Source organism: Hyperoodon ampullatus (genome assembly GCF_949752795.1).
Source record: "Hyperoodon ampullatus genome assembly, chromosome: 6".
Taxonomy (NCBI): Eukaryota; Metazoa; Chordata; class Mammalia; order Artiodactyla; family Ziphiidae; genus Hyperoodon; species Hyperoodon ampullatus.
This window is the reverse complement of record NC_136919.1, coordinates 8,772,563-8,795,840: the sequence shown is the minus strand read 5'-3', so window position 1 is coordinate 8,795,840 and position 23,278 is coordinate 8,772,563. Positions and strand designations below refer to the sequence as shown.

Here is a 23,278-nt window from a genome sequence, read left to right as displayed (position 1 = left end):
ATGGAGGGGTGGGTCGACCGTGGCCAGGGGGAGGGAGGAGTCCTGGCTTCTCACCCGAGCAATTGAGTAGATGGTATCATTTGGTGAAATGAGACCAGACCTGGGGAAAGGTGTTTCAGATGTTGACTGCACTGCTTGTGTCTGGCAGAGACATCCAGGACGCAGCTAGACGTAAGGAGGTGGGGCTCCAGGAAGCCATCTTGGCCTGAGGTACTGTCGTGGGACTCCTCAGGGCAGAGTTGGAAACCAGGGATAGGGAAAGTGTGATTTAATTGATTTCCATGGATGAATCTCTTCCTGGTTTTACTCAAAGAGGCTCTGGTATCGGAGGTCCCAGGAAGGCATTCTAAAACAATAACGCACAGTGTAGATACATCCAAATAGCACTGATGGCTTTTATTGCAGATGTGTCATTACAAGGATAATCTGAGAATATATTAAAAAAAAAAACCGTCCCTTTTATATACACAAAACATGCTACATGGAACACTTTGTGAGACTGCTGAGGTAATAGGCACACAGCCAGATGCGGACAGTACCGAACGTTCCAACATCTCGCCCACCCCGACCCACGTGCCCTCTAGGAGGGTCTCATCTTCTTGTTCATCCCTTGCTCCCTGCTTGGCAAGAGTCCCGGTAGTACCGAGCCTGATGCTCTGTGGCTAACAGGACTAAGAAAGCCGCCGTGCTGTGATGCGCTGACCCAGGGCTCCGTGGCCCCTGGTTATTCAGTAACTCACGACAAGTGGCTAGTTCTCATTTTTGTGGCACTTGATCTCCGGGGAAGTGTAGTTTGGAGATGAGATGTGGACACTAGTCGGCCTGAGAGCATGGGACCTTTGGTATGTAGCCATTTGGGGCCCCCAACGATTGGATGATGACTTCTCTTCAATCGAATATCTGCTGGCAAGGTAGGTTATTATTTCTGTGAAGGTTAAGATGACAGGGAGGCTAAACTGTGACTGGAAAATACGAGACTGCAAATACCATTATCCTTGTGGCTGAGAGTTAGCTTTTGGGCCTGACTTTCCCTTTCCTGACCTCGTGGAGTCCATGCTTTCCTACTCAGAGGCTAAGGAATCTTGCCTGGAAAGAAAGCACAGGGGTACAGAAAAGGTGAGGAGTCAGTAGGCAAGGAATAGAGAAGAGCAGAAAAGGTGCCTGGAACACAAGTGGCCAGGGACTGGAGCACGGAGGGCACTTAATTGAATGGCATTGAATGCATGGATAGGTGGGTGGATGGGTGGGCGGTGAAAAGTCCTGAGAATGAGGAGAAATACAGAAATAAAGAGGGATGGGGGTTTTGAAATTGGGTTAGGTGCCAAGGGGGATCTTAAACAAGGAAGTTGAGAACCCCTGTGTGAGAGAATAGTACTGTAGACAGTCCTGGAAGAATCCAGGCCTGTGGACGCCAAGGATCGTTCTTTGAATGAGAGCTACACAGTCTGTGATCTGCCCTTAGACTCAAGTAATACAACATGAATGAAATGCTCTTCTCCTAAGAGCAGAGCTGTTGTTAACAGCCTCAGCAGCTGAGAATTGAATATACGTGTATTTAGGTATATAAGGCAAACCTATATATGTATCTAGATATACGCCACGTGTATATATCTAAATGCATATATACATGGTATACACATAAGTGCACAAGGTCGGCTCACACACGTGTATATTATGAAGGTGTTTTGTTTGCAGTTGTGTTTTTATTGCTGGGGCTTTATTTAAGGAAAGACTTGTCTGCCGTCCTGTCCTGTCTGGAAACACGAGGGGCTGTCCGATGTGGAGAAGAGTAGTAGCAACAGAGAATACCGCTTGGATTCAGTTGTATTATCTGCCGCAGTGACTTGGGAAATCAGAGTCCAGCGTCGCAGTCCTCCCAGTCCTGAGGTGAACTGGAAGGAGGCGCTCTCTGTGCTGGGCCAGTACAGCCGGGCAGGCTCCTGGCGGCCACGGGGGGTCAGGAGGGGGGCCAGCCTAGTGGAAGGTGTTGGGGTTCGGCCGGATCATCATCACCACCTTCTTGAGCGAGTAGGAGCCTCCTCGGAACTCAGCCCAGTAGACTCCATCCTGGTAGCGGCTCCGGTAGTGGCCCCCGCGGTACCAGACCCCGTTGAGGTTGGAGTGGGCACAGGCATTATACCACCAGCCGCCCTTCTGGTAGTGGGCACAGTTGCCTACGGGAGAGAAAGAGCGAGAAGGGCTCAGGGAGGAGGTTCTCCCCGTGTCCACCGTCTGCCCGGGGGGCTTCCGAGGGACCCCCTGTGGAGGCATTTGGACCAAGGGTGCCTGAGAGGGGACGGGGCCTCAGACCTGCCTGCTGACTAACGAGCTCTGTGATCTCGGGCAGGCAACTTGACCTTGTTGAGCCACTGAATTCTCATGGTAAAATAAGGATGAGCGCGCTGCCCCCGCACAGTACGGGACCCGTGTGGGAACCGAAGGAGGCCACGGATTAGCCCAGGGCTCGCTGCAGAGCAAGCACCAGGGAGGAAAACAGAAATGACCTGAAGTGGGCGGGTAGAGGGCCAGTTTTTCTGAGGAATGTTTTTTAAGAGCTGAAACTATTAGATCAAGAGTCTTTACAGAATGACAAAGGAAGTGTTTAAGATGAAGTGTTCCTCTATTCCTCCCAAGCCTGTATTCCAGCCAAAAACAATTTTTTTTCCACAAAAGCAAGATATTTTCATAAAGTTTCTGGCACTATCATATCATGCTGGATTTTGCTGCCAAGGACAAGCAGTTCGGAACAACAGTAAAAGTGTGGGCAAGGTACAAGCGGGCATGCAGGGGCATCGCCCTTCCCAGGAGGGAGAGGGAAGACATTGTGAGGCCCAGGGAGAGACCCACTCAAGGGAAGGGCTGCCCAGTCAAGTTTGTGGGTTTGGGGGCCCGATGGGGCGGGCAGCTCTGCTCCAGGAGAGGCCTTGGGGCGAGGTGAGGAGGGAGCAGGCCAGCTGAGGCAGAAAGCCGAGAGGAGACTCAGCCCCAGGCACCCCCAGAGCCCCAGCAGCCCAGGTTTTCCCAGAGTTTTTCTCTGGCTCCTCTGGGCCATGACCCGAGGCCACGAGGTCCAAGCGGCAGCATCGGATTTGGAGGGCAGAACCCTCGGCGCGCCACAGCCAGCCTCCCGTCAGCCAGTGGACGCCCCTCCTGAGCTTGCCCCGCATGCCTCCAGGGACAGGGAGCTCACTGCCTCACATCCACTGACCCTGCTGCTGGACAGGCCTGAAGGTTGGGGTTGCAGAACAGTCTGCTCCCTGCTCCCCATAATGGTCCTCAAGAAAGGCTGTAACCAGCCTCTCTGTCCCCAGAGTCTGACAGTTCTGATGAGGGTCATCTTCCTGCCCTGTTCTTCCGGAAGCCTTGGCAGCCCCGGCCTCAGACGACACACTGCCTCCTCGGGGCCCCTGCAGCAGGGTCAGTTCTGCACCAGGGAGTAGGTAGAGGTGTCAGTGTCTCCCCCAGTGTGGTGAGAACAGTCTGCTGCTGTAGGGACCTGGAGTGGGGGTCCCTCCTCAGGGTGTAGGCGGCCGGGCTTGCCAGGGAAGTGCAGGTGGTTCCTGGGACAGTCCTCAAAGGGGAGGCTGTGGCCTTTAGACTGGGACCTATCAGGGAGCTGGGGCAGGAGGGGGCTGGGTTTGCCCATGAGAACAGCCTTGGCCTGGAGGCGGGCTTGGCTCCCCAGGGACCAACCAGCGAGGGCCCAGGGGCCCTCATCTCAAGGAATTGAGGTGTGGAGCCTTGAGATGAATGTGGGGGGTTGATGTCTGGACTCAGGGTTGGACTGTGTGTGTTTCTTACCGTTTTTTGTTTTTTTCCCTTGTTTTTTTGTTTAATAAAGACCTGGACTTGAGGCACATGATCTTGGACAGGTCGTTTCATCTCTCCTACCTGGTTTCCTCTCATAGCTTCCCATAGCACTGCATTGTCAGTACACACTAGAGACTGCGCCCACTCAGAGCCTGACTCCTCCAAGTCCCAGACAAAGCACTTCAGGCACATTCTCACCTTCTCACCAGCCTGCTACGTAGGTATGTCCTTACTTCCAGATGTGGAAACGGTTCCAGAGAGATTGAACAGCGTGCCCAAGGGCACAGGCATGTAGGAGGTGGGGCAGCATTGTTAGCCAGGGTGTAACATGGGGACATGTCGCCGTGACACCCAGCGCCTCAGGCAGGGAGTGATGCAGTGCACAGCCCAGTACAATGCCCAGCTTGGCCCAGAGTGGCCCTCGGATATGTAATTTGTGCACCTCTTTACCTCCCCCTTTTTGTAAATGCCATGCTGACCCAGCCTTGCGAAGGGGGTCTGTGGGCAGAGGGCAAAGGAGTGGGCCTTCAGGGGATGGGGGCGGGGTTGGGCAGCTGGGCCCTGGGATCTTCCCGTTCTCAGGCCTGGGAGTCAGAGTCTCGACTTTGACTGACCTCTTTCCCCTGCCCTGCACCTAGGTGTGACTCCACTGGTCCTACCTGTGTAGACATCATGGTCTCTGTCCAGGGTGGTGAACTGCTTGCCATTGTGCCAGGTAAAGGAGTCACCGGCGTTGCCATGGTAGCGCCCCAGCCGCAGCTTATAATACTCGCTCTCAGGCTCCAGGCGGAAGCTGGCATATTCTGCAAAGACCTTGCGGCCAGACCAGTCTTCCATGGTCACCAGCAGTTTGTAGTTGCCTTGGTTCGTCAGCCAGTAAATGTTCTCCAGGCCCAGCCAGTACTCGCCGTCGATGTTCCCAAACCCTTGCTGGGGAAAACGTGGGCAAGCATTAGTGAGGAATATGCATTGATCGTACGTGTGCCCGTTCCATTAGATCACGAGCTTAATCAGCATGCCGCGTGAAACCAGCAACCCGCTCGGCAGGGATCCCTCTTCTCGCACCGGGCCCATTAATCGTGGGGGTAGCTAACGGTGGTCTTTATAAGACATCTGGTTCTTACTTCAGGACCAGCAGGGCCCGGCTGTCAGCTGCTCAGCGCCAGACAGAGAGGCCTGGAAACAGGCAGAGCAGAAGGCAGGCCTGCATTTAATTCCCCACTCCCCCACCTGGCTGTCACTTGTTGAGTCACTTTGCCTGTCTGAGCCTCAGTCATGCAACACTCAAGACTATTTAGAGAGTGCCTGTTTCATGCTAGGCATCGTGTGAACGTGGGAGACGCTATGTTACCTTCCCTCCAGGGTTGCTATAAGGACACACGTAATATGGTAAATTAAGAGCCTAGCACACAGTAGGCATGCAACATGAGTTCCTTGGACAATTCCCTTACCTTCTCTGAGCTTCTGTTCCCTTCTCTGGGAAGGGGCCGTGTGTGAGGGTCCCATGTAAACTAATGCACAGGTGTGAGCTGTGACAAAGGCATGCCACATCCACCTGGGCACCCTCCTAGGTCTAGAATCCAGGGGATTTGTTATAGTTTTTCCAAGTATTTTTGGGTGTCATCAGCCGAGTGGTGGCCACTTGAAGTCTTGAAAAATAGGTTGGATTCATTAATGATAATAACAGCTAGTATTTAGTGAGTACTTACGGTATATTGGCACTGTCGGCAGAACTTTCCGTAGGTCATTTTATTAACCCTCATGCCAACTCTATGAACTAGGTACTATCATTATCCTCCCTAGAGTGAGTGGACTGAGGCCTGGGGAGGCCCAGGGTCCCAGAGTGCATGAGGGTGAGCCAGGATTTGAACTAAGAACCCAGACTTAACCACTGCGCCTACTGCTCTGAGGAAGAGAACGTGGAAAGGAGGCGGAAGGAGTTAGGGCGTCTTCAGAAACCTCTCAACTAGGAGGCAGAGGAGAAAGAGGAGAAAACAAAGGCACGGGCTGGTCAGGAGGTGGGCTGGAGGGCAAGCAGGACAGGACCGGGGCATGGCAAAGCCACGTGTGTGTCGTGTGGTCCAGGGAGTTTTTTGGCTCTGCAGGTGTCAGAGGCCTAGGCTGTATTCACTGCTCTCCCCCTTCCTGTCTGTGCCACCTCTTCATCTGTAAACTGGGTCCAGACCAGTCTCTCCCTCCTGGGGTTGATGTGAGAGCAAAGGAGGTAATGAACGGAAGCACCCAGCGCTGCGCCTGGCGTGTGGCAGGTGTCAGTGAACTCAGCTGCCCTCGCGTCCTCGGTACCACTTCTTTGTTCAGAGGAGCGAGACAGGTGTGGGGTGGAGCCCTTGCAGCCTTTCCTCCTACAAGGAAGAGCATTCAACTTCCCAGGAATTGGGAGCCCAGAGGATGAGCCCTGGAATTAGGACCCAAGTATTCCCACAGTTCCCCAAAACGGGCTATGTGGGAGATTTTCCCAGGGCTTGGGAGCCTTGGGACTTGCCCCTTCTGGGCTGTGAGGACAGGTCTTCCCCTTGAGAACCCCAGCTGGGACCAAGGTGCTCCCCAAACCTGGCTGGGGTGAGGGGCTACTGCACCCCAGCATTTCGAAATTCCCACCCCATTCATGGGGCTTTTGTGGTCTGAACCCCTGTCTCTGTCCTGCCACAGTTGCCAGGGGGGCAGCAAAGGAGCGGCTGGTCCCCCCTACCCTGGTGGGTTTGCAGAAATGGCCCTGTCAGTGCCCTCCTCCCTTGGGCCACACAGGCCCTGACGGGCAGCAGGCGCCTCCTTCCGAGGGCCCTGGCACTCAGGTGGGCAGTCCTCACCTTGTACGTCTCCCAGTTTCGGAAGAAGTTGACCGAGCCGTCCAGGCGCCTCTGGATGACGGTCCAGCCCCCGGGGTCATGCCTCTGGTCGCACCACACCTGCATGAGGCGGTTGGTGTTCTCTGGCTTCACCAGGTAGATGGAGCTGGTGTCATGGCCATCCTCCAGGGCCTGCAGGCAGTCTCTCCACGGGCCTGGGGACACAGGTGTGCGGCCGTCACAGACCTCCCTGCTGCCTGGCCGCCGAGCCACGTCCTCCCCTCCCCTCACCCCTGGCTGCGACCCGCGCGGCACGGCCTCGGGCAGGACTCCAGCTGGAAGCCACAGACCTGCAGGGTGAGGGGCCTGATTTGGGTAGCCCAGGGCTAGGGGTCTGGGCGCACTGTCACCCCTGACTCCCCCATGGTGTGATTTGGCCGAGCTTCCTTACCTCTCCAAGCCCTCGGTTTCCCCAGTTTGTAGAAGGGAGATCATGTTTACCTCATTGGGGCTGTAAGGATTGCTTGGATCATTTGTGTGCCATTCCTGGAGTGATTTTTTTCTTTTAAGTTGGTTATACTGGCAAAAAGAGATGTGAGCCTGCTGAGAGACAGCAGCATCCGTCAGCACCGAGCGGGCTCCGCCCGGTCAGTGAGCCGGGCTCGCTGCCCCTCCCAGCACGGCTGACTCCAGGCCCGCCTTCCCAGCGACGGAGCTTGGTGACAGTCGTTGCAGTTTTTAGTACGTGAACTTCCATGGGGGTCACAGGGGCCCAAGCAATGCCCAGAATCTGTAGCCAGAGGTCTCAGGATATTTCTGGGATTCAGATGCTGGCCTCCAAAGACCTTTAGGGGGGACCAAGTTTCTGTTCAGCTCCATCTGTATTTTCCAAAGGAGGCTCACCGAGGGCCAGGTGCTCAGAGCCCATGTTTCAAGGTCCATGCGCCTAAAGGATGGTGTCTAGGGCACCTTCCAATCCATGGCTCTCTCTTTTTTTTTTTTTTTTTTGCGGTTCGCAGGCCTCTCACTGTTGTGGCCTCTCCCATTGCGGAGCACAGGCTCCGGACGCACAGGCTCAGCGGCCATGGCTCACGGGCCCAGCTGCTCCGCGGCATGTGGGATTTTCCCGGACCGGGGCACGAACCCGTGTCCCCTGCATCGGCAGGTGGACTCTCAACCACTGCGCCACCAGGGAAGCCCCATGGCTCTCTTTTGAAACTGAGACGAGATGGGTTCTGTGATCTGTGGCTTCCCCGAGCTTGGGCAGCCCAGTCAGAAGGGATGGGTGTCGCTACTGTAGGTCTCTCAACACACCCCTCCCCCACTTCCCCTGGTGGCTTCCTGTGTTTGGACATTGGTCACGTCAGCAAGAGGGTACAAACCTGAGTCACCAAGGGCCAAATAAGCTGGCTTCTTCCTGATTGATCTGAGAAAACTTCGAAGTTTTTCAAGACCTAGCCATTGAACTATGTATTTTACAATAAATAAAATCACCACACATAGCTTCAGCTTCTCTTCAAAACAATCCTAAACTGAGAATGGTTAAGACCAAACGTCCTAAAAAAATTCCATCTTATTCTATTAATGTGTATGTTTATTCAACAACTGTTTATTGAGTCCCAGCCTCAGCAGGTCCTGTGCTGGGCAGTGGAAGCCTTAAGGCAAGCGGGGGCTGCTCCCATGCCCAGCAAGGGGGGAGCTGACTTCACCAGCTTTCTCTCAGCCTGAGTTCCTGTGGAATCCTGTCCTTCCTGTGCATGGGGGAGGGCAGAAAGGGCAGGCATCAGGGACGGGTGCATTTAGCTTTTCCTGTGTAGATCAGACTTCTCACATTCCTCCCTAGCTGTGATTGGGCTGGATTCGTCCACACCTGATGGTTAAACAGGGCAAGTTTGGGTTTGGTCTTTGTTGGACACCTCAGGTGGGCTTTTCCTGAGGCCTCACAGATGGGCTTGAGCATCCCCACCTGGAACCTGACGGCAGGGCAGGGGCTGTCTTGCTCACCCCTCTGTCCCCAGCGCTCAACAGCACCGAGAAGAAAGGTGGGCGTGGGTGCTCGCCGCTGACAGCTAACTGGGGCTCCCCCTTCATCCTCCAGCCATTTACCTGCTGGCCAGCCCTCCTTCCCCCAAGGGATGGCCAGGGCCCCAAGCACCCGCCCGGTAGCAGATGTGGCACAAGCAGCTGCTTCCTTCTTTGCCTTGTGCCTCTTCCGTCCTGGGAAGGGGAGGCCAGACCTCCAGAAAGAACATTCATGAAGGAGAGAAAGATTTTGGTTGTGTTCAGCCCGTGGCCCCGGGGACCAAAGCAGAGAATGGGAGTCTGTCTCCGGCAGCTGGAGCAGAGCCAGAGCAGGCGTGGGAGGCCTCCCAGCTCGATACCGAGTCAGAAGCACAGGAGAGGCCGTTCGATGCGGAAGCTGGTGACAGAAGGTCCGGCAGAAGCCTGCAGAATAACACCCAACTGAAAGCGAGCAGCCAGGCCTCTTCCTGCAGAGCCGCCGTGGGGCTCCGTGGATTCTCAGGCTGAAAGGCTGGCTTTGAAGGCGGCGCCGCATGGGGAGAAGCTTCGAGGACGCCAGGAGGGTAGCTGGTCAGCCTCGCGGCTCCCATCCTACGCTACCTGTGTGGGTTCCCTGAGTGGTTCCAGCTTTACCTTTGACATTTCTACAAAGGGCTGTTTTTAAAAGGCAAGTGTTTTTAAATGTTTTGGAGCCAACCAATCCCTTTAAGAGTTTGGGGGAAGAAGCTCCAGACCCTCTATCTAGAAAGATGCACAGACACACAATTTCGCTTATAATCAGAAGGTAAATGGACTTCCAAACCCAAGATTATGAAACCCTGCCTCTGAGAGAGGCTTGACTGGAATGGTAATAACAATAAAATATTTCTACTAGCCAACACGTGCTGGGCGTTTACTACGTGCCCCAACCATGTATTTATACCCGAGATCTTCCTGACACACCTGCCAGGTAGCTAGTAGTCTCCTCACTCTACAGATGAGGAAACTGGAGCGTGGGGACGTTGGGTGACGCTCCCTCCCGGTAGGGGCAGGTGCGGTATCCAAACCCAGTGGTCGTCCAGAGCCCACACTCGAAAGCCCTCATCCTTCTCCTCAGCTGGAGTGGACTCCAGGGCAGGGGCCCAGGCTGACTTCTCTCTGTGTCCTTACAACTAGGCTTAATCATTGCCGGTCAGCCAGGTTAAGAAAAATAAGAACTTACACTTCTTCTCTGTCAAGGTGTTATGCCTTTTTAAATCTTTGATTTGTTTTTCTTCTATGCTTACCTTTTGATGTCCTTTGCCCATTTTACAATGATTTCGACTATTTTACAACTATTTTTAGTGTTTCTTATGATGGAGAATCTTTCCTTTCCTTTTTTTAAAAGGCAAATCTAGCACTTCTTTCCTTGAAGGCTTTTTAGGTATGACATGCTTTCTAGAATCATGGAGTAAGTGCAAAATAGTGTAGACGTATTTAGTATTTTCTGCTGTTACTAAAAAAAAAGCCTCCATACATCTCCTACATCCTGCACTTCACATGACACTGAGGACTTTCCATCAGGAATGTTTCCAGACAGTTATCTCTCAGACACCCCTGCAGAGCTCTAGAAGATCTCCGGCATTCAAACATGTTCCCTTTTCTTATTAAAGGCACTAGTGGCAAAGGTCAGAAAATTAAATGATGGATGAAAATTAGTCAGAAAAATACTTGGCATTGAAAAGTTGGCAGCAGTAAAATGATAAAGCAGCAGAAAACGGCAGCAGTAAGATTATGATGCCGCTCCATTAAAACGGCTGAGTCAAAACATCCTCCTCTGATGAGAAATCTACACCTGTTACCTATACACAATGTAATTGTTGTGGGGTCAGCCGAGGTGTCAGACTGACTCAGGAATCTGTGCAAGCGTTTATGTGCTGGAGACAGGACCCCAAACTTGGAGTCAGGAGCCCTTAGCTCAAAGCTTGGTGGCCGCATCTCCTCACAGTGTGACTTTGGGCAGGTCCTTACTGAGCCTCCATCTCTTCTGTAAACAGACAGAAAGAACCCTACCTGTTCTGAGGGTCTCCCGAACACAGCACCCCTCACGAGGCCGACCAGGGCAGGTGCCAGAGAGGGTTCTTTTTTTCTTTCCTTTGATAGATGAAAGCTGGTAGTTTTGAAGCTGTCCACTCCCCGCCATCCCCTAGCCCCAAACAAGTGACTGTATTTGCTTTCGGATTTCCAAGACTAAGTATAAGATTATTTACTGATGGATGTTTTCCATAAAGGCATATTGTGAAAGTCAGAACTTCAGTGGAGAGGGCCACAAAGACTAATGGGAATGAAGAATGGAAACCTTTTTTTTTTGTCAATGAAGCTGCATCTTCAGTGTGCGGTGGGCAGGGCTCTCCTTGGAGCAGCGCGGAGTACCCGGCAGTGTTTCACTTGGCGCTCCTTCTGAAAGGGCAGCCCTGCCCGGAGCACCAGGCCAGCACTAACTCAGCAGCACCAAGGCTGTGAGTGCAGGGAGCGCCCCGACCTCATCTCTGCGAAGAATATATTTACACTGTTGGTGGAGCTGCAGCCAGAACGTTCCACATGAAGGAAAGCGTGGCTGCCATGGCCGAGCCGAGTCTGTGTGGTTCCCTAGAGGAGCAGCACAGGGTGTGGAAGGCACACAGGCCCTGCAGTCAGGAGGCCTCGGGGAGAAGGGACATTGGCAGTGGGAACATAGAGTTTACAGGTCTTGGGCCCCCAGACCCCAATGTCTGGTGAGCGTTGGAGGCGATCGGGTTTGGGGGCCTAAGTCCCCTCCCTGCTCCCTTCCTCCTCACTGGGGTTCCTGACAGAGGGATCTGGCACACAGGGCCCCTCGCCTCCTGGGAAGCCAGGAGCCACTTACTGATGGCTGCTCCGGGGCTCAATACCCCCAGTGTAGGGCCTTCCGGTAAAGCCGCGTTGGAGCCTGCAGCCAGCCCAGACCTACGGGTAACTTTCTAGTTCCAGTGTCCTCCCTGTGGGTCTGAGGCAGACCACCTTCAGCCTGACTTGCCCACCCAGGCCCCAGTGGAGAAATGGACTCACCAACTGCATCAATTTTCAGTGCAGTCACTAGGGACGTGCGGCCCCATGAATATCTGACCAGGCCGATTGGCCGAGGCCAGGAGCTGAGAAGTGGGTAGACATCGGGCCTATGTGGGCCAGAGTGATGCCTCTTCTCCCTGCTGCGCCTGAGCCATGGGGAGAGGGGCAGAGTCCTTCCCGGCCATCAGCTGGGCTAGACCACGCAGCCGGCCAGCAGCTGGGCTAGACCACGCAGCCGGCCAGCAGCCTGACAGGCCTCTCTACCCACTAAGCCCAAGTCTCCAGACTTGACCACCTGAGGCCACACAGAGGACCCTGTGGCCTGCGGGAGACGTTCTGGGGTGTTTTAGTCCATACGTGGGCACCGCAGAGAGGCTTCTGTGATGTCACCAGGAAGCACTGCTCTTATGTGAGAACCGTGTGCCGCTTCCTATTATTCTCATGGATGGTCTGCCTCCAGCAAGTCTTTTGGCCCCTCCCTGAACCAGTTTTCTAACAGGAGAAAAGACTAGTTGTGTTGAAATTGGATTTTCTGACCCAAATGAATAATCTGAGCACCAGGGCACATGTCCACTGCTTAGGTGTGAGTCCTGCTTAGGCGTGAGTCCCACCCCGGCCAGCATGAGGACCTGCCAGGCGTCCCGGGTGAGGCAGGAGAGCCGAAACCCAGTGCGGGGGGCAAGGAGCAATCACGTGTGCTGCTCGAGTCTCATGTATCCAGACGGCTGGGGAAATCATATTTTGGTTGTGAACATGTATATTCTGTGTCACTCACCACTTTTCAGTGAACCAAAGCACAAAACAATAACCTAGCACAGGAACAGACGGTACATTCCCAAAGCCATCTCAGTCAAGTTCCTGCAGCGCCCCAACGGTGACATTCTAAGTATCGTTTCTGGTCCTTCTGGGGAAAGAGTCCAGACGCTCATGCCTGCTGTTCAGGCCCTTTAAGTCCTCGGACAGCGAGCACACTGCCTGGGGCTGACAAGCTTTTCAGGAGTTTATGAAAAGTATTTGAGCCCTAAAAAAAATTTGTTAGCTATAAAATACGAAAAGAAAACTGCAAAGTCAAAATTTGTAAGTATATAATTAAATTTCTACAAAGTGTAACATTTTGTCGAATTCATTAATTGTTAAATTTAGTCTTCATAAAAAATGTTATTACTTTTGAAAACAATTTGTAGGTTACATTTTTCTCACTTCACAAGAATTCCTGAATGTGCCTGATGTTTGCCGAGAAACCAGAGCCAACCATAAATTAATTGTGCTGCACTTGGCCAAGTAATTTCAAACACAAACTTATTAAAAATCCTTTCAAAAATTTTACAGTAAAAGTTATATTAGATGTGCGAGGTGGGTGTATTTCAACGCACTTGGTACATCCTGAGGCATCCCCAAATAAGAGCCCCTTGGGCCCATGAAGAGCTTGAAGGGGTCCTGTTTCTGCCTGTTTGACCTCAGGATAAACAGATATTACAGTATTGCTTCCCAGAGAACACTTTCAAAAGCGCCGTGCCCACTCCTGGGTTTCCACCAGTACCCTTGGGCAGGGGGAGAGACAGAGACTTTAAAGCGATTTTAAAAAGAAAAGAGGTCAGACTGGGAGGGGCTCTGGGGGGGCTCCCTGGGTGCAGAGGTGAGCAGTTCCCTAGGGCTCCCTGGACTGGTGGGGTGAAGCCCTGGGCTCCCCGGTCGCAGTGATGGGACTGAGTGGAGCTGTTCTGCGGGCACATCATGGAGGAGCTCATCAGACCCATGACTGCGCCCCGCAGATCGCAGACGGGGGGTCGTTCCTACGGTTCGCCAGCCCGTTCACCCTTCCCAAGAAAGGGAATAAGCTTGTGGGCTCGTTCTGAGAGAACCTGTGTTGGCTTTCATTGATCACCTCTTCCTTTTCCAAATGCTCACACATCACTCTTCAAACTCTTCTCTATAATTTCACTGGGGTTTGACCACATGCCAACTGGTATGCAATTTCTAGTATGTCATCCTTTTTCTCTTTCTGAACACAGGACATTTGCCCAGCACCAGGCCTGATCTCCCTGATTTCTTGATGATAGTGGCAGTGGTTGTGAGAGCACATCTACCTGCCCGCAGCCCTCCTCGTCCCCTCCTCCAGGAAGCCTGCCCCAACCCCAGAAGAGCTACTCAATCCTTCTCAGGGTTCTCATAGTGCCTTACATATCTATCTTCACTGGAATATAGTAAGAGTGATGACTGCCTCGGATCCAGAGCCTTTCACATGCCAGGTGCTTTACACAATTTTATTTCAGCCTCACAAGCCCCTGCGCAGAGCGATCACACGACTGGGAAGCAGAGGACGTGGGGTTAGAACGGGCTCTGCCTCCCACGCCCCGGTTCTTTCCACTGTACTGTGCTGTGGCTGTCACACGTATTGGGATTGTGGGGGTCTGTCTCCCCACCAGACCGTGGGCTTCTCCTGGGCCGTGACCATGGGTTGACCCCCCCCAGTCTAGTGCCGAGAGCCACCTGGCGCCTCCCATGCCTTCCTCCGTCTCCCATCTTCTCACCACCGTGAGGTGCGTTCCCCTTGTCATCTTCATCCTGTTCTTTCCAGTTTAAGAATCAATAATAATAAATCCATCTGGAAACAGGGATCCCCACAACAAAGGATAATTAGCATCCAGACCAAACCTTGAGTAAGGAAACCTGTTATCTGGGGAAGCCTGGACAGTCTGTAGTAGAAAGCCTGCACGTTAATGCCCGGGGTAGGCCCAGATGATTGGATTTTCTGTTCTTTTTGATGGCACTCTAACACACCACCTAAGATATCTTAATTTCAACATTTGGAAATTTTAAAAGAACTGTTATATTTGTCACTTAAGCTTAAAACTTTCCTAGTGAAATTTCTCTCTGTATGTATAGTAATTTTAACTTAAATTATTCAAAAAATCCATGAAGGGAAAATCACTTATTCATTTGAAGAAATGACATAAGAGCACTCCAGGCCCTGCAGCTCCACTGGCTCAGCTCGAGATGCAGGGTCAGGATCCAACATGCTCTTCGTCCAGAGTCATCTCAGGGGCAGCTGAAGTGCTGCAGAGGTGGAAGGGGCTGTCTCAGTGTTCCCGGGGCAGTCTCTTTGGCCTCCCTCCCTCCTTGCTGCTGACTGAGATCACTGAGAAGTGGGCTGTGTTACTTTTACAACAGTACATGATGCACTGCGCTCGACAAACCTGGCCAGCCTTGTCTTAGACACTGTAGTATGATGCTCACTTAATGTTGCTTTCTTTATCATTTTTTCTGGGGGAGTATCTCAGGGTTATGATACAGTTCACAGCACCAATTCACCACAGCAGTCCATTCATGTGACTAGTGAGCTGGCCACAGAGGCCTGAGCTCCCGGATTTTCTAGATTACGTTCATTTTGCCAGATGCCAAACTGTTGGGATTTCCAGGCCGCAGGATGCTAGCTCACAAATTGTAACAATAACAAGCTGGTGGTTTATCTCTCGGGGCTGTAAATAGCCTGAGCATTTAGCCAAATGTCCTCCCTGCAAAGTGCCTGAGTAATAGAGGGAGAGCTTGCCATCACACTCCACTCCAAAGTAGCCCAGGAGGAGACGAGAAAGCAAAGCTAGGAGGAAGATGACCCGACTCGAGCTCAAGTGGCTTTTGTTTATGAAGAAGCTAGCAAAGAATGCTCCTTGAAATATCACTTGATTATGTAGTTTGTAATGAATTTGGAAGTCTTATTTTGTTCAACAATAACATTCTAGAAACATGACAGCATAGCACAGTGAAAACAGCACAGGCTCTGGAGGCAAGAGAGCCAGATTGGGTTTTCCCCACAGGCCCTGTGACCGTAAAGGCCGAGTGCTTGGTGGCTGTAGTCACCCTCACCGTCCTCAGAATGCCCTTCTCCAACCCTCCGCTGGGCCTCAGGCGCATATGGGACCAGCAGTGCTCACCTGGACAGACCATCGCTTGACCTCCAGAAGGAATGGAAGCCACGCATGATCTATCTCGTTCTCTATTTTAGACCACAGTCTAATGTACATATTCCCTACCTCATAATGGGAAATAAAATATAAGGGGAGAAATCCATCTAGGAAAACAATCTTCTTAAAGTTGCCTGTGCCTCCCTGGCCGTGGACCATCTGTTGCGAGGGATGGGTGGTTTCTGTGTGTTATCTGTGAAGCAGCGTGGTTGACACCTAATGTGGCCCCAAGAGCAGATCATAGCTACTGATTTTTATATATTTAGGGTTAACATATTTAAAGAAATCAGGACTTCAGACTTAGCTATACATTAAAATGCTGAGTTGGGCTTCCCTGGTGACGCAGTGGTTGAGAGTCCGCCTGCCGATGCAGGGGACACGGGTTCATGCCCCGGTCCAGGAAGATCCCACATGCCGCGGAGTGGCTGGGCCCATGAGCCATGGCCGCTGAGTCTGCGCGTCCGGAGCCTGTGCTCCGCAACGGGAGAGGCCACAACAGTGAGAGGCCCGCGTACCGCAAAAAAAAAAAAAAAAATTGCTGAGTAGAAGTAATTCCAGACAATTTGTCCAGATTTGATACAAATGAAATATCAGATTTAATGGGAGCTTCAGTTGGGTCCATTTACTGGAAGTCAGGTGCATGTTACGTTTTCTGAGGGAGAACTCTGTTGTTTTAGAAACTCCGTAGTATGAGGCTAACTTAATTCTATTTTCTTTATCTTATTTTCACAGTAATGATGTCTTTGTTATCAGAACCGTAAGAGTTCTAATAACAAACCTAACAAATCTACCAGATCTTTTACAGGGAGCTGCCTGGAACCTGGTACATGAAATAGTGATGGAGAGTCAGGTCCCAGGCAGCTGGCACCTGGGGTCAAATCAAGCATTTATAGAGTGATTTTCACACCAGTTGCCCCCTAGCCTTTCCATGGGAATGTATAGTATCCCAGAGTGGCTAAGACACCCTTGGTTTGAGCATTGGCTGAGCCACTTACTTGCTGTGTAATCTTGGCTAAGTTACTTAACCTCTCTGAAGCTTAATATCCTGGAAGTTACAAGTCCAGGGACCTGTGTTGGCTCTGTCACTGACAGACTCTGGGACAAGAAGGCTATGCCAGGGGATCTGAGAGGCCTCTGACAAGCTCTAATATTTTATGATTTTATGGTCCCCTCTTTATCCACTGAGAAAACAAACTGAGCTGATTATGTTTTTCTCAGGAGAGAAAACAGCTAGAAATGTCTACTCCTTTTGGTTTTTAAAGATTCATTTCAGACAAGGCCTCACTGTGGGCAGCTGGTGGTCACACTGCCTTTTCTTCTCTGGTCAGTCCCTAGGATGGCGCCATGGCAGGAGGGCTGGCATGTGCACGGCGGTGCCTGGGCTGCGCTGAGGAGTAGTGTCCTGGGCCTCCCAGAGCCACCTTGAGAGCAGGCTCTAGCCGAGGCTCCATGCTGTCCTCTCCTTGGCCTCTTAGAAAGTGACCCCTGCAGCCTTCCTCTTTAGCAGACCTGATTGACGTGCGTGCACAGGGCACACAGGTGGAGGAGGAGGTCGGGGACACGTAAGCGTGAGGAAGAGTGGACAGGAGGAGGGAGGGAGGCAGCCACGGGGCCCCCCAGGGGAGAGGGCCACAGGCGGGGCCATTTGGCCCAGGCCTTATCACAAGCATCACTCTAATGGAAATGCCCTTAGGTCTGGCCAGACCTGAGAGAGACGCCAGGGGAGCCGGGAGCTGCCTGGGCCTCCGTCACTCAGGCTCTCAGAGACCTGGGCCTGGGCCTGGGGCCAGCCTGTTACTGTCTGGCTGGGAACAAGCTGGTGAGCGCAGCTTCAGATAAGGGGCCATGGCTCCCTCAGTCCCCTGGGGAAGGGCGTGCTGCGGGCTGAGCAGCCCCGACAATGAGGAAAAGAGTAGGTGGCTCTGAGGTTGCAGAATGAAAGATTTAGGAGCTGCCAAGGCTTGAGTGCAGAGGTGTTTAATTGCAGAAGTGTCTCTGGCTGAGTGATGTCCCCAGAGCAAAGAATCTGTTGGGCCAGAGCACAGAGGAAGGTTTTGTCTTCCAAGACCAGAACCTGCCCCCTAAGTTCTCAGAACAGGCCTGATAAGAGCTCTCTGCCGATTGGCTGAGAGAGACCATCTGCCTTTTCCTTCTGTCCTGGTCCAACACCAGGAAAGGGCAGGGCCTCCCAGCCTCTCTCCGGGCTCTGCCCGCCCCTTCAGCTTCTGCAGCCAGGTGCTCAGTCTCGGCAGGGAATGCCTCGTGTGGGAGTGCAGTGGTCAGATGAGTCACAAGGAATCAGTTACAATCAGTACCAACATTTGGGAAGGCTTTGCTTAAAAAAAAAAAAAAAAGGTAAATTATAGTGCATTCAGATTACCTCCATAATAAAATCACTGCCATTCCCTCCATGCAGGTGTGCTTCCTTAAGTGGGAGAGAAAGGGGTTGGTTGCACGCAGGAGCCTTGGAATGCACACAGTCCAGGCTGAATTATGCACGTGAAGAAGCAGGAGAACCAAACTACTTGAGGTGCCAGGATTAGGGCCATGCCCCTGGGTCTTTGCACAGATGCATCTCCACCGGGGACCCCCTAGTAACTCAATCACCCAACTCCCAAGTCCACCTGGTAAACTCTTACAGATCCTTCACTCTGACGTCCCCACCTCCGTCCAACTTGTCCCTTCTACTGCAGGCAGACTCAGTCATGCCACCTTAATAGATGTAGTGCCTGTAGGCGGGCACTTAGCACCCCGTGGTGTTACCATAGTGACTGCACAGCCCATGATTTTCACTGCATTCCTGATTTCAGGTACTTTGTTATGTTGGTCCCATAAATTCTCACAGCTTTCTGGAAATTTTGGCTTTGACAGGTGCTCTCTCTCAGAGAAATCCTTTGTCAGACCTGATGTGCTGATTTTAGGGTCTAGAACTGGTGGGCACTGGATAGGTCCCAATGCATTCATGAATCTGCCGTCTCCCCCAGACTAAGTTCCTGGAGGTTAGGACTGTCGTTTTCACAAGCCCCCAAGTCCAGCACTGTGACTGGCAAAGAGTAGGGGCTCAGCTATTGTTGGCTGCCCCACATGATGTATATCCCATGCCTGATTGCATTGAGTTTCCACGGCAACCCTGTGATGGTATGACACTTCTCCCCATTTTATAGAGGAGAAAATTAAGGCTCAGAAGAGCTAAATAACTTTCTTATGAGCGAACAGCTAATAAGAGGTAGAGCCTGGGTGCAAACTTAGGTCTTTATTCCTACACTGTGTATCCGCCAGCTTAGTTCAAGCTCAGGAATGTCCTGGAATTGTTGAGTCAGAAACCAGAGATGCTTAAGCGAGAGGAGGTCTGTTGCCTAACTGTTGAGGTCAGCCTGCCTCATGTCAGAATTATATCATTCAGCTGAGCCTTCATTTGGTGCCATGGGCATGTTTTACCCTCTGGGTGCTCTGTCAGGATGTATTAACACACTCTGCCCTCTCTTTTGGAACTCCCGGTTTAAAATAGACACGTGTACAGATGAACCAGTCATCAGCTGTAGAATGCCAGAGCTAAAAATGGTCTGTTTTTTAAATTTCAATCTCCTGTTTCAAGATGAAGAGACCAAGACCAAAGGAAACTCATAGCTACCATGTATTGAAACTTACCATGGGCCAGAACTGTGCTAACCACATGTTGTGCAGTATTTCATTTAATCCTCAGGTAGGCACTATTTTAATCCATCCTCTGTTGATAGGTGGGGAAACTGAGGCTCTGAGGGGCAAAGTGACTTGCCTAATGTCCCAGAGCTGATCAGTGGGGGAATCGGAATTGGAACCCAGGTCAGTCTGCTCCAGAGCACAAGTCCTCAACCTGCACACCCAGTAGAGGGCTTGGCTGCAAGGAAAGATGCTCTGCCCTGCACCTGGCTACCCCCACGGACCTGCACACAGTGCCGCCCTTGTCTTTTGCGTGGGTCACCCTCGTGCACTCAGGTTCAGCCTTCTCTGGAGTTAGCAAGAAACTGCTCTTCCCAGTGTACTGGTGGTTATTTTCAGAAGTGTGAAATAAATGTAAAACAGGATAGTTTCAGTAAAAATATCTCCCTGTTTATATAACGAAGTGGTACAAATATCACTGACTTGAAGCAGATATGTGGTTACTTTTCTGCAAAGATGAACGTAGTCCTCATATGAGCCCATTTGTAAGGCACATGAGGTCCTGGATGAATGAGAGACTGAGCTTCAGGGGGCTGGGCTCGTGCTCCCCCCAGAGTGAGGATTCCCAGAGTCCTCGAGCACAGAGGAGTCAGCCCCAGCTTTAAAGTGAAAAGGCCTGAATTCAGACCCAGCCTGAGGATCCTAAGCCTGTGAGCAAGTCCCTCATCCTCTCAGTTAACCTTCTGTAAGGAGCTGCAGGGGCTAATGATGTAATAATATACATGAAAGCGCCCGGCGCCAGTATCTGGGTCAAGCTTCAAAACCTACCAGCAGCCCCATTCCTCCCCCATGATGATATTTTGAGAATTACCATATTTATTTAAGATGAAACATGTATTTAAGAGTGTATGGAATCATCACTGAAAATTCTAGATGCAGCAGACGCTAGGAAATGTGTGGGCTTTAGAAAGTACTCCTTCCTCCCCCGCAGCCCCTCCCTACAATGTGTTCATCATACTTCTGCTGTGATAACACTTTCTTTTCCTCTGGTCTGTTGTTTCTTCCGTGCGCATTTACCAAATGCCAGTTCTGTGCCAGGCACAGTATGAGAGCTTGCAGGAGAGACATCCTACCTGCCTACACAGAGCACCTCTCACAGAGCCCAGAAGACTCAGGCCTGGGTTTTTTCCTATCAGAAGCCAGAAAACACTTGTTGTCTTCTGAGATCCCCGTTTCCTGGTTCTGCCTTGGAGCATCCGTCTGAGGAATGTGGTCCCCCTCTCACCCCACCGGCTTCTGCGGCTTGGCCCAAGGGACCGCTGGGGGATTGATGGCGCAAGCCTTTGGCCCGGCTTCAACTTGCCGCGGCTCTTCCCCCACTTGTGGTCACAGCCAAGGGAAGCCTGGCACCCGGCTCTGAGGCCCAGATGTTGCAGGTTCCCGGAAGGACTTACCCGACGGCTTGTCTGTGGAGGATGGGAGGCTGGTGAGGGTGGGCATGGTGGGCAGAGGGGGCGGCAGCACCTTCAGGTTCTGGTCGCTCTGGATCTCGTTGGTGGAGATCTGGTTGATGATGCGGTTGTAGGGGGGTGGCTGGTAGACGCGGGGCGGGGCGGCGGGGGGCGGCTGGGGCACGGGCCGGGCGGCGGGCACCCGCTGGCAGTGCTCCTCCAGCTGCGCGATGATCTCTGACTGGTTGTGGGCCAGCGTGGCCAGGTGCTGGTACTTGTGCTCCAGGTCCTTGTACTTGCTGGCCAGCTGCAGCATGTCAGCCGTCTGGTTGAGGATCCTGTTCTCCAGCTGGGAGAGCTCGAGCGCATTGTCCCGCTTGCGGATGATCTCATGCAGGAGCTGCATGTAGAGCTGCGTGACCCGCGAGTTCATGTTGCGGCTTTCCTTGCGCAGCAGCTTCACCTCGCTCACGATGCCGCCGTCCACCTCCACCAGCTGCTGCAGCGTCTCGATCTGCCGCTTCTGCTTGAGCAGCTCGTTGTTGAGCAGCTCCAGCTCCTGCTTGTGCACCCGGTTCTCCAGGAGCACCTCGGGCTCCTTGGAGTTGACGCAGATGGCGCCCGTGACCCGCTGCTGGGGAACGATGAAGGTGTAGGTGCACTTGTCCGAGGACTCGCCGGCCCGCTTGTACCTGTTCAGGTAGATGAACTCGCTGGGCGAGCCCTCCTCTGTGCCCTCAAAGCCCTCCTTCTGGCCCACAGCCGCTCCCAGGGCGGCCAGCAGTCCCAGCCACCAGCACGTCACGCACAGCGGCCTCATGGTCCTTGCAAAGTGGGGGTTCTTTTTTGAGAGCAGAGACTATGAAACCCTGGAAGTAAACAGAAGGGGAGACTCAGTGAGGGTCCTGTCACTGCCAGCGGCCTGTGCCATAAATGAGCTCAGCCTTCTTATCAGGCAGATGTTTCCAAAAACGCAGCTTCAGGAGGCAGCCCTTCCGAGAGCCACAGAAGGAGACAGGCGGGCCCGGCAGAGGCAGGAAGGAAACAGGAGGGGACCGAGCATCTGAAGGCAGCAGGCCAAGGCTCCGCCACACCTGGAGCCTGAGAACTACACGAGGGCAGCTTGAAGCTGGGAGGGGAGGCAGAGGAAGGGTTGTCCCATCTCCCTCCTCCTCTGCCTCACGCTCCTCAGACCGTTTAGCCTCCCCCTGGACGTGCCCTTTGTAACACCCATCACAGTGGAGATGAATCTGAATTCTGTGTGATCTCTTCATGGATCTGTGCTCCATAAAGGCCGGCGCTGTGTCTGTTTCCATCCTGTATCCCCAGGATGCTGCACTAAGCAAGCTTTCTGCAATATTTGTTAAATGAATGATTTGCTAGACATAGTATGGATGTGTTCAGTTTGTAATGAACAGTGTCAATGAAAGGATGTGTCTAGTCACGTGGCTTTGGTCTGTGTGTTAGCCAAGCTCCAGAGCCCAAACAGGAGCAAACAACTCTTCTAAATCCAGATATTTCCAGCAGCCAGTAACTGCACGGTCCCCATCACTGCCACACGATTAAGCCAGGTGGGAGCAGAAAACAGACATGTGTCTCCAGATTTGTTTCAGTTCTATTCTTAGACCACTTGTTCCTTCCCCAGATATCCATTGAACATCTGTGGTATGCCAGACGGTGTGCTGGCTGCCGGAGATGCCACTGCAAACAGGACAGAGCCATCCCCTGCCCTCACGGGGCTTACCCATCATTACACAGCCCCTAAGTGCCGTGAGGTAGAAGTAGTGTATGCAGTGGAAGGGTAGAACAGGGAACTGACCTAACCAGAGGGGTCAGGAAAGCTTCTCTGAGAAAGTGACCTTTACGCTGACCCTGGAGTGTTGAGTAGGAGTGAGCCAGGCCAAGAGGGAGGGGACAGGCGTGCATAGATCGCTCCTCTCGCCTACTCAAGGACGTGGCTCCAGCAGCTCTCCCCCAGCTCTCCGGCATGATCACATTTTTTCTGCGGTCATGCTGTTATTCCTTTCAACTTAAAGAAAATCCTCTCTTGACCTCACATCCCTTCTCCAGCTACTGTTCCATTTCTGTGCTCCCCTTTTTAGCAAAACCCTCTGAAGAGTTGCCCACACTCACTGTTTCCAGAAAGTCCCTCTCCTCCTGTTCTCTCTTGAGCCCATTCCCATCAGGCCTGGCCCCGTCCCCTCTGTCCCAAGTGTCCTAGACAGGATCGCCAGGGGCCTCACTTGCCAGACCAAATGGCCAGTTCCTGGTCCTCACTGATACTTTGCCTCTCAGCACCCGGGGGACATGGCAGATCACTCCCTCCTTGGACTTCCTTCCCCAAACACCACCCTTTCTTCCTGTCTCACTGGCTACTCCTCAGTCTCCTTTGCTGGTTCATCCCCAACCCTGTCCTGGGTGGGGAGGGGGTGGGTGGAGCTCAGTCCTCAGACGTCTTCTGTACCTTGGTGATCTCATCCAGTCTAGCCTGGGCCTCACCCTGAGTCCAGACTCATATATCCAACTGCCCCTTTGACATTTC

At 52.6% G+C, this 23,278-nt stretch overlaps 2 protein-coding genes across 10 annotated transcripts in view; one reads left to right on the top strand and one right to left on the bottom strand.

Moving 5' to 3' along the window:
- Positions 1-23,278, top strand: part of RALGPS1 (Ral GEF with PH domain and SH3 binding motif 1) — a gene marked incomplete at both ends in the record, with an annotated part of 243,661 nt that overhangs the window by 113,901 nt on the left and 106,482 nt on the right. The gene's annotated exons all lie outside the window — the stretch shown is intronic.
- On the bottom strand, positions 1,746-21,556 carry ANGPTL2 (angiopoietin like 2; the record flags this gene model as incomplete). Its single annotated transcript, XM_079706798.1, has 4 exons — positions 1,746-2,174; positions 4,470-4,740; positions 6,639-6,832; positions 20,740-21,556. The coding sequence occupies 4 exons, from the start codon at positions 21,554-21,556 to the stop codon at positions 1,975-1,977; spliced, it is 1,482 nt and encodes a 493-aa protein (XP_079562924.1). The 3' UTR covers positions 1,746-1,974.